At 52.0% G+C, this 11,335-nt stretch overlaps 1 protein-coding gene across 1 annotated transcript in view; it reads right to left on the reverse strand.

The window, feature by feature from the left end:
- Positions 1 to 11,248, reverse strand: part of CFAP61 (cilia and flagella associated protein 61) — a 253,647-nt gene extending 242,399 nt beyond the window's left edge. Inside the window, exons 1-2 of the mRNA XM_074988390.1 lie at positions 11,110 to 11,248; positions 2,560 to 2,710 (exon numbers count right to left, since the gene is read on the reverse strand). Coding sequence (XP_074844491.1) covers positions 2,560 to 2,702 — 143 coding nt within the window. The 5' untranslated portion in view covers positions 2,703 to 2,710; positions 11,110 to 11,248. The remainder of the gene's footprint in view (positions 1 to 2,559; positions 2,711 to 11,109) is intronic.
- Between the last annotated feature and the right edge of the window lie 87 nt (positions 11,249 to 11,335).

Genomic DNA, 11,335 nt, shown 5'->3' on the forward strand with positions numbered 1-11,335 from the left:
CCTAAAGAATTTCAGTATGGTTCCCTACTGCCACATGCATTTCCTTTGTGGGGTCCAGGTGCATGTTCTTGTATATACACTATGGCTGGCTCTTCACTAGAACTCACCTTTCGAAAGGTGGATGCTAATGAGACTGTGGGATATGCTAATGAGGCACTGCAATGAATATGCAGCCCCTCATTAGCATAATGGCAGCTGTGGCACTTCATAAGTGCTGGTTTCGATTGCCCATGACTCATCTACATGGGGTCCTTTTTGAAAGGACCCGTCACACTTTGAAATCCCCTTATTCCTATTCGGCTATACTTTTGAAGTGCCACGGCTGCCATTATGCTAATGAGGCACTGCCTATTCATTGCAGTGCCTCACTAGCATATCCTGAAGTGCCTCATTAGCATCCCCCTTTCAAAAGGGGGGTGCTAGTGTAGACCCAGCCAATAAGAAGACTGTGGCAGACAGTGTTGCATAGGTCTCAATATGATGTTCCCTCGTGAGGGTCTGACCACACCCTGAATCTATTAAACCCACCACTTCCAACCCGTGGACCCTCACCCGGGACCATTATTTGGCTAGTCTCTATTTGCAGACTCTTGGAGCAGCCATCCAGGCTTGCCTGTAGCTATGATCCATAAAGGGACAGTTGTGGCAAAAGTTGCAGTGCTGCCCATATTCAAAACAACTGCCCACCTAAGCTCCCTCTGTGCTGCATGGCTGCGCAGATACTTACTAAGACAGAGGCTCAGGAATATGGTGGGAAGAGATGCCTCTCCCCCATCATGGGCCTGTTGCAGCAGGACATGCTCCAAACATGCCTCAGATTGAAAGAGGCATTCCACCCATGGCCCCAATCCAGCCCTGGCACAGATCTGTTCTAGTCAGTGTATAGGTATCCCTCCCCCACGTCCCAGGCAGCCCAACCTGACCCTTCCCCAGCCTGACCCCTCAGAGATGCCGCAGCCATAGAAAGGCATTGTTTTAATGACATTATGTCATGTTGTGTTAAGCCTGATAAATACTATCTACCTGTGTAGACCATGGCTTCTTGAAGTTTTCTGGAGAAATGGTTGTAGCATGTTATGACCCTAATAGTCCATTTATGCCAACAGGAAAAAGACAGTCTCAATACACTGCTGTAAAAATAGTTAGCTAAACAGTGCCTTGTAAGATGTCACATATGTGGAAGTATAACATTGTATAAGTATACCGTTGTATAAGAGGACATGCTGGATACATTGTATATGAGAGGGCATGCCAAAACATGTTACAAAGTATCTGAGGGAGCACACATAGGGACAGTTAGCTTTTGAATGGAGAAGCAATTAAGATGGAGCCAGCACGTCTAAGAAGCAGGCATCAGAATGGAAGGTGTGAAGGGCAATTAGTTAAGTTAACTGGAAGCTGTTAAAGGAGATTGTTAAGGGTGGCAGGTAATTGAAGATACGTGACTGGTCTCAGGGATCTCGAAGGGTGGTGACTAAAATCTTTTTCTTCTTTTGTCTGTAACTTCTCTGTAACTTGTTCTCCAAAAAACTGTATAAATTAAGAGACACAAGCCCCACTCGGGGGGCTCACTTCTAAATGTATTAGCAGAGCGGCTTTGCTAATAAAACAGAGTGGTCTGATAAATTGTGAGTCTGAGTCAAACTTTGACACATAAAACCAAAGAGATGATGGTCATGAATATCACTGTGTGATATATGTACAGGTTGTGCATGGACAGTTATGTGTGCTGGAAATATATTCCTAAAATATGGTTTGGTACCTCTGAACAAACAAGCTTTTCATAAATAAAGGAATGTGAATTTACCTGACTGCCCAGCTTAGATACAGGCAGAGGACAATTAAAGTATATTTTCATAAAAAGTAAACAAAGCAATCAAGCTAACAAGCATCACAGGATATAGCTTGATACACATACCAGGGAAAACTCCAGAGTCTGAACTGCCAGGATGTCTTCCTAGAAGCAGAGACGTTGAAAAATATAACCAGAGAAAAGGACATTCTATTTATCCATCACTAAGGGAACAAAGAAGACACCACCTTCTGGTTCTGTGAACTTTGGACCCTCTTGTTGTAAGGACTAAAGATACTGGTAACAATGTAAATGAGAAGTCTGTTTAGGCAAAGATTGAAGCTTTTTATGCTGAAAAACTGGACGTTAGAAAGCATGTTTTATTTTGTTTTCTCTGGAACAACACCTACCTTTTTTACACTTGCTTAGCATCACTTAATTTATGTTCTTTATCAATAAATGTATTTTAGTTTATTATGAATTATTTCAGTGCAGTAATATGGAAATAAAATGACAGTAACAGGATACTGACAGAAACCTCTCTGATGAACGTGAGAACTGGGGTTCACTGACTGTTACCCGCAAGACCAGGTTAAGACTTGCAGAGTCTCAAGACATTTGCTAGTGAGGAGGACAGACAGGTGTAACAAGGACCTGACAACAGTCTCTGTTTCAGCAAAGTTTTCTTGCTGGAGTAACACAGTGATTTATAATTCTGGGTACTTTGTGGAGAATGTCACTTATTTTCCTAAAATGTTGCTACTTACAAAAGATAGATGACATTAATTCTTCCAAAAGTTTTTTCCGTAAAATATCTCACGAGACTGATAATACCAGAAACATCATGTGATTCCGTCCTTCTAGCATTGACTACTTCTGTATTTCCTCTTGCAGACTTTATTGAAGTCATTTTATACACTGTAGCAAAAACAAAGAAAACTGCTGTTATCTAATCTGAATGGCTTCTGCAGTGATTTCAGCTCTGACCTTAGTCATCCTAGATAGGATTTTCAAATGGATAAACAGAGTTAGGGAGTTAAATGCTAATCAGAATCAACAGGACTGGAGTGCCTAATGTTCATGGTCCCCTTTGAAAACCCTAGTCTTCATAGCGATGTAATGAAGCGCTTATCACATAAAATAATACTGTACAGGAAGGGAGAGTGTTTCACATTTAGCAGGTGTTTCTATAATGCTCATCATCATAGTAATTTCTCTCCATTTCAAACTATTTGTCCAAAAGCTAACTTTTTAAATCAATAACATTATTCACACTTCAGGACAAGTGGTAGGCTTTGAAGAACATCCTTAACTCTGGATACAAATATAAACCTATTTTGCAATTCCATATACAATATATTTGTAGTGTCCTTGTAACCTATTTGCCTACCTAAGTTTCATAACAGGGGTCAGAAACCCCCACCCCATGTCCCGCATTAACATAAAAATGTCCCATGGGGCTGCCAACTAAAATCAGAGGTTCCCACAGCTGTGACTGCCAGTGGGGCTCAGTGCCCCAGCCAGCTCCCAGCCAGAGGGCTGCTGGGGTCCCTCCACCCCCAGCTGGGGATCCCACAGCTAGAGCTGCTGGTGGGGCTTGGCACCCCATCTGGCTCCCAGACATGGGGGTGCCAAGGTCCCCTGACCTCTGGCTGGGGATCCCATGGGTGGGGCTGCTGACAGGGCTCTGCAAGTCCCACAAAACTTTTCTTAAAATCTGGCAACCCTACACACACAGGAACATACATAACACTGCCCATTAAAATAAAACCTACATGTGCTCTCAACACCCACACAAACTCTAGTTATAGTCTAGAAAAACTCCCATGTTCTTCTACACTAGAGTCATATACACTTCCAACATCAGCTGCAGCCCCAGACAAACCACCCCCATCCCAATTTTGGCCCACAGATCCTATCTCAGATCTTTAGGTAAGAGACACAAACATCTCATATTCCCTATGTTCAACAGATACATAAGCCCACCACAACCTCCCATTGGCTATGTCTATACTACAGCCCTCTTTTGACAGTAACATCTGTCGACACTACTCTGTTGACAGAGAGTGGCCAGACTACCCTGCCCTGTCGACAGAACAGCTGACTTGAAGCTCTGCAAACAGGACTGCCTGGTGAACTGGAAGACTTCTCTGTCGACAAAAGTGGCCACATTGCAGTTCTGTTGACAGAGTGAGTGTTATGCCTTGAATTTTTGAGGGATAACTCTGTCAAGGCAAAAGCGGAGTTCTGTCCAGACTCTGTTGACAGAAGGCTTTATGAGTGTAGACGCTCCCTGAGTTCTGTCAACAGAACTCTCCTGTGTAGACACAGACATTACAGTCTAGAAGCCACACCAGTACTGGGGAATCATTTTCGGACTGGGGGCCACTGATTCACTGAAAAATCAGTTGGAGGCCACATGAAAGTGAGGAGCAAAAAACCTCCCCTACCTTCACTGATGTGGCCCCTGACCACAAGCTGACTTGCAAGCTGTAGTTTCCCCACTGATGCTATAGAGTATCAAAGGTCCCTGTCCTGCAAGCTTATATTCGCAGATCTCTATGCTTGCACTGACACCAGTTTGTTTCAATGAGAGTGTGTCCCCAAATAAATCTGTTAGTCATCAACGTACAACAGGACTCGTTGTTTTTACAGACAAAGACTAACATGGATACCCCTCTGAAACATTGTTTCAATGGAATTTCACTGAAGTGATTTTTATGAGCAGAATTGGGTCTTATTGTCTGTGTACATTCCAGAACCAACACCTTCCCATCCATCATTCACTATCAGGCATAAAACCCGGGGAATCTCACTTTACTCTCATAGTCACCATGCTAAGGAGTCAGAAACCTCTCTTTTCAGATACAGCCCTCCCATCCAACATTGCTCAGTCCATGCTACACATACAATAAGAGCCATTGACCTCATCGGAACAGTGGAGAAAAAAACAGTAATGGCACCTGTAGAATTAAATGCTGATGGTAGATAGAAAATTTATATTGAAGTATAATTTTGCATTCATGTCCATGGTTGGTAGTTGGTTGTTTATGTTCCAAAAATACTATGCTCTTAATTTTCAAAATGCTGTAAAATTAAGACAGTAGCCGCGTCTACATGTGCCGGCTACTTTGAAGTAGCCGCGCCAACTTCAAAATAGCGCCTGCCACGTCTAGACATGGCAAGTGCTATTTCGAAGTTGACATCAACGTAAGGTGGCAAGACATCGAAGTTGCTATCCCCATCAGGGGATGGGAATAGTGCCCTACTTCGACGTTGAACGTCGAAGTAGGGCACGTGTAGCCGATCCGCGTCCTGCAACATCAAAAGAGCGGGGTCCACCATGGCGGCCATCAGCTGAGGGGTTGAGAGACACTCTCTCCAGCCCCTGAGCTCTATGGTCGCCACATGCAGCAGCCCCTTAAAGCTCCCCGCCCCCTGCCTTCCTGTGCAGGAAGCTGAGAGCGCGTGCAGGCAGCAGCAGTAACACGCGACCAGCCTGCACGCCTCCCTGCAGCCCCAAGACACGCCCCCGCTGCGATGGCCGCCCGCCAGCCCCCCAAGCACCCCCAGGGCTCCCAGCCTGGCAGCCAGCCCTGGAAGAGGCAGCGGTGCCCCTCCTGGACGGAGGCCGAGATCCGGGACCTGCTGGGGCTCTAGAGTGAGGAGGAGGTGCTCCAGGTAATGGGGAGCAAGAGGCGGAACGCGGATGTGCTCACTCAGCTGGCCGAGGGCCTGGCCGCCCGGGGTCACCCTGCCCGCACTCCTGACCACGTCAGGAGTAAGGTTAAGGAGCTGCGGCAGGGTTACGCCCGGACCCGGGATGTGGCCAGCTGATCTGGGGCCACCCCCGCCACTTGCCCCTTTTACAGGGAGCTCAGGTCCATCCTGAGCCCCCGGCACACCTCCTCCCCGCCGGCCACTCTTGACACCTCAGCCGACAAGCCCCAGCAGGCCCCGGAGGCGGAGTCTGCCTCGGAGGCAAGCCCTGCACCCCAGGGGCACCCCCCCCAGGAGCCCACCCCTGGGACGCCAGAGGAGGAGGAGGGGGAGTCCTCCTCCAGCGATGGGGGGCTCCAAATAATCCTGCCGTACTGGAGCTCCAGCAGGGCATCCGCCCAGAGGGCATCCCCTGACCGTGGGAGTGGACCGTCAGGTATGTACCCCCCCGGGGCACACCCCCGGGGTTGAGGGGCGGGGACAACAGACGTGACCAGGGCCCCCCACATGCCCAGATGACCATGGCCCCAAGGACAGCAGTGGCATGTCCCTCAGAAGAGTGCATCAGCCCCTGCCCCCGCAGCAGGACAGTGCCATGCCCCATCCCTGGGGATGGGGGGAGTAGAACCTAGGGTCTCCCCGGGTGCGGGGGGACACCCATCAGCAGCAGCAGCAGCATCTCCCGCGGATGGGGATGGGGAACCAGCAGCAGAGGGGTGGGGGGACAAGGGCCACGGCTCAGGGACCACACTAACGGCTGTCTCCACTCTTCTTCCCCCCCCGTGTTCCTCAGCTGCGCCATCGGAGGGCCCAGAGAGCGCCGGCGAGGTGTCAGTGGTCCCGGACAGCCCACCGGGGCCATCACTGCAGGCCAGCCCCTCGGTGGAGCACCAACCAGCTCCAGGGCGGGGACGACGGCGGACCCAGCACCACCAGAGGACGGCAACAAACCCCCAGCTGCTCGCGACCCTCCTGCAGCAGCTGGAGGTGTCGGAGCGGCAGCTGCGGGTGGACGAGCGGCACCTGCAATTGCAGGAGCAGGCGCTGGCCTGGCGCCAGGAGGCATGGGGGGCCTTTATGTGCACTTTTGAGCGCATAGCGGACTACCTGGCCCCCCATGCTGCACCGCCTGCCACTCTGCCCGCTCCACCCGCTGCTCCACCCGCCGTCCCACTGCCATCCGCTACCCCGGGGCCTTCCGCCGAGGGGGACCTAGGGCCTGCTGACACCCGCCGGCCGTATCTGCCGGTTCGCCCGGCCCCCAGCCAGCCTCGGCCAGGGCAGAGGCCGAGGCAAGGGTCGCACCCACCAACCCCAGGTGCTGGACAGTAGGGGGTGCGGGGCCCAGGACGTGGCCCCCCCTCCCCCTTTGTACATATCCCCATTATTTTGTATATAGTTTGTGTTAGACCCGTGTTCTTTTATGATGCCTGCCCCCCCACGTAAATAGTTCCCCCCTTTTGTTCCACTATTTTTTATATAGATATATATATAGATATAGATATTTGTATTAATATTAAGAGAATTCACTGTTTTTTGGTTTGGAAAACAACAGGTCTACTTTTATTTGCAAGAAAAGTAGGGGGGGGTGCTCTTGGGTGCTCTGTGGTGTGGACGTGGGGGCAGGGAGTGTTGTGGAGGATGGGGGGGTGCAGTGGGGGGCCTGCCAGTGTTCACCCTGCAGCCTGGTCGAAATGGGCCCACAGGGCCTTCTGGACCCGGATCCCCTCGGGGTCCACCTGGCGACTGGGGGCAGCGGGTGGCTGCACGTAAGCCCTGCCAGCCTCCACAGCCCAGCCCTGGAAGAAGGCCTCCCCCTTGCTCTCGACCAGGTTGTGGAGTGTGCTGCACGTGCCCACAATCTGGGGGATGTTGATGGGGCCTGCATCCAAGCGGGTGAGGAGACACCTCCAGCGCCCTTTGAGGTGGTCAAAAGTGCACTCAACCACCTGCTGCGCATGGTTCAGGCACGTGTTGAAGCGCTCCTGGCTGGCTGATAGATGGCCCGTGTAAGGGTGCATGAGCCAGGGCCGGAGGGGGTACGCCACGTCTGCGACGACGCAGAAGGGCATGGTGGTGTCCCCCACAGGGATCTCCCGCTGGGGGATGTAGTCCCCGCCTCCAGCCAGCAGCACAGGCCCAAATTGCTGAACACCCGGGCGTCGTGGGTGCTGCCAGGCCAGCCAACATAAATGTCCAGGAAGCGGCCCCGGCTGTCCACCAAGGCCTGGAGGACCACCGAATGGTAGCCCTTCCTGTTCAGGAAGCGTCCTCCACTGTGCTCTGGAGCTCGGATGGGGATATGGGTCCCATCCAGAGCCCCAAAGCAATTGGGGAAGCCCAGGCTGGCAAACCCCGCGATGGCGGCATCTGGGTCCCCAAGCCGCACGAGCCTGTGGAGGAGCAGGGCGTTGACGGCGCGGACGACCTGCAGGGGAAGGACATGGGAGAGCACCAGTGACGGGTGTGCAGGGTGTGTCTGGCCCTCTCCCCGCAGGGCTCCCCCCCAGCGGGTCCTCTTACCTCCATGAGGACAGCCCCGACGGTGACCTTGCCCACGCCAAACTGCTGCCCCACGGATCCGTAGTTGTCTGGAGTGGCCAGCTTCCAGACAGCGATGCCGACCCATTTCTTGACGCTGAGGGCACGCCGCATGAAGGTGTCCTGGTGCCTCAGTGCGGGGGTGAGCCACTGGCAGAGCTCCAGGAATGTCTGCCGGCTCATGCGAAAGTTCTGGAGCCAGCGGTCGTTGTCCCACTTGCCGAGCACCAGCCACTCCCACCAGTCGGTGCTCGTGGGGTAGCTCCACAGCCGGCGGCATGTGCGGCGGGGGGTGGGGGGGCGCGGAGGACAGCAGGGTCTGGGGCTGCTTCCTCCTCCCCTGGGGGCAGCTCCTCTTCTTCTTCTGTGACTAGAAGGTGATCCATGACTGCGTCGCTCGAGGTGTGCATGCCTATGGCTCTGCGGACTGCGTGCTGTGCAGGCTGAGTGTGTCTTGGAGGGGCCCTTTAAGGGAGCGGCTAGCTGTTGCCCCGGAAGTGCTAGTCTGCCATGTGACCCTGTCTGCAGCTGTTCCTGGCACGCTTATTTCAATGTGGGCCACTTTGGCGTGTAGACGCTCCCTTGTAGTGCCTACTTCGATGTGGTGCTGCCCAACACTGACGTTGCACGTTGACGGCACCAGCCCTGGAGGACGTGTAGACGCTATTCATCGAAATAGCTTATTTCGATGTAGCATTCATGTGTAGACGTAGCTAGTAGAAGCAGCTGAAAGCTTTAGAAGGTCCACAAGAGTGGTGCCCAACGCATCTATTTCATAAAGTACACGCTGTGCAAATAATGACATTTACAAAGCATGGATGGAAACATTTTGTTCTTGTATTAGATCCACAGTCATGCCGATTTATTGGGAGCAGAACTGAAACAGGGAAGATTAAGGTTGAAGAATGAAGTTGGGGATGGAGGTGGGCTGAGGCTTACCTTCCACAGGCAGGGGGCTACTCCAGCCCCATGGGGCTTGCCGCCAGAGGGGAGATGCTCCAACAAGGCCGGAATAGCCCCTATCCATGGTGAATCTGGCCCAGAAGCACTGGGGGGCTGGGCACTCCAGCCTGGACAGAGCAGCCCTGGTCCGCAGCCAGGTGTGGGTGTGGGGCAGAGTTTGGAGTTGCTCCCCCACATTTAATTGGTTAACCAGATAAAATTACCATTTGACTGACTAACTAATTAAATAAGGTTTTATATCCCTACTAAGAACCTGCAGAACACTGCAGGTAAACAGGGCACACTGCTCCCTGTCTTCTCCATTTCTTCCAGTAATGGCCTCTCTGGTTTATAAACATTAAACGCTCTTTTTAAACGCAATATAGATTTCCTATCGTAATAGTCTTTGCTTTTTAAGTGACTTCAGGATTACATCCAAGTCACAGCAAGCATATCATATGTGTATTTGTGGTAAGATTACATAGGAAAAGATTAGCACAACTCCAACCTTCTTTCTGTGGGAGAATCATGGGATGCACAAACTCCACACTGTATCAGTCAGAAAGAGTTAATTGATTGTCCTGGACACAATGATTAAGCCCAGCTCCTCCCACGCCATCTTTGTCAAATCGTAACAGAGAGATAGTCGTGCTAGTCTATATACTATCAAAACAAAAAAGCAGTCCAGTAGCACTTTAAAGACTAACAAAGTAATTTATTAGGTGAGGAGTCTTTAAAGTGCTACTGGACTGCTTTTTTGTTTTGATAGTGTATAGATAAGCACAGCTATCTCTCTGTTATCGTTCAACATGCAAGGCACTACACTTAGCCATTTGGAATGGAGATCCAGAATCTATGTCAAGAATGGAAGGAATAAAAATGGACATATCAAGCTTCAGAACAGAGCTACCCCAGAGATTTTCAAACTGTGAGCATACTGCTCAGTGGAGCCTAGAGGAAATTTCGGGGGTTGAGGTGTGATGCCAGGCAGAGCTCAGGGAGGGATCAACACTGCCACCCCCAACTCACTTCAATAGGCCACCATTACCACCCACTGGGGCTTCATGATTTCTGCTCCCAGCAGTCTCCATGCCCAGTACTAGCTCTGCCCCGAGACTATTTCACACACCTTCCTGTTTGGACTGAGGGGGCACAAACAAGAATTGTAAGTCAAAGTGAGAGCTTAGATCAAAAAGTTAGAAAACTACTGGACGCCCTTGACATTGGGCCATTGCCTTTGAGAGAGGACACGGGAAGGAAGTTCGCACAGATTTTGTTGTCCTGTAAATAAAATTTAACTCTAAGGAGAAGGTTGAGCTTTGACCCTAAGCTGTCAGTCTGGGCTGCGTTTTAGAGCAAGTGAGAAATTCAGTAGCTCACAGGAAGACCTTCCTCCCTTTAGCGCCTCACTAGCACAGGCCCTGCTGGCTGGAGAACCTGGTGTAGTGATAACCAGTGGTCTCAGCAAGCTGAGCACTTTGGCACTTGCCCAGGAATGATTCATATGCCACCCAGCTTATTAGCAGAGTACCCACAGCTGCCCACAGTGGGCTGCATTTGTTTCTATGGGTGGCACACATCTGCCCCGTCTCCGTCCACATCACAAAACTGAGTCTGCATTTGGATGGAAGAAATTAGAGGGAACATTGCGGGTTGCAGTTGCAGTTAATGCTGCCTTACAACAAGAATATGACCCTTCCAAAGGGAACAGCTGTCCTTTGCCGGTCAGGGGAGCCGCTGGCACCAGGGACGGGCAGCACAAGCATAGGAGCCCCTGGAATGGGGTGGGGCTGCAAAGAAAAGGGAGGAGCTAGCCTGCCTGCCCCCATTGCAACCCCCTTGCCATCCGCCGCAGCAAAAGGACAAGCGGAGGGGCCGCAATGCTGCCACCAGGGTGGTCAAGGGGTGCAATTCTCGGGCAGGCCACTAGGGGCAGCGCAGAGCAAGCGCAAGAAAGAACCCCGGCGGGAGGGAAGACAGGGTGTGTGTTTGCAAAGGGTGGGACGCGCTGCATGCTGGGAGTTGTAAGCCCCGGGGGGGGGAGGATCTCGCATTGCATGCTGGGCCGTGTAGTCCCAGGCGGAAGGGAGCTGCGCGGTATGGGGCCCGCTCACCAGTGTGGTGTGTTCCCGCGCCGGCCCCCTTCTTCCCGCAGTCCCAGGCCGTGGCGGATGTGGCCCGGGGCACGGTGCGTCCGGCGGTCCGCCCGCGGCAGGGCTCAGAGGAGCCGGCGACGCCTCAGCCCGGACGCAGCGATTCCACGGCAGGCGCTAGGAGACGCGCGGAAGCCGCTCCCGTGGCAACGACCCGGGTGACGCCACGCGGGGTGAGAGGTGAAAG

The sequence above is a fragment of the Carettochelys insculpta genome, chromosome 3 (genome assembly GCF_033958435.1).
Source record: "Carettochelys insculpta isolate YL-2023 chromosome 3, ASM3395843v1, whole genome shotgun sequence".
Lineage (NCBI taxonomy): Eukaryota > Metazoa > Chordata > Testudines > Carettochelyidae > Carettochelys > Carettochelys insculpta.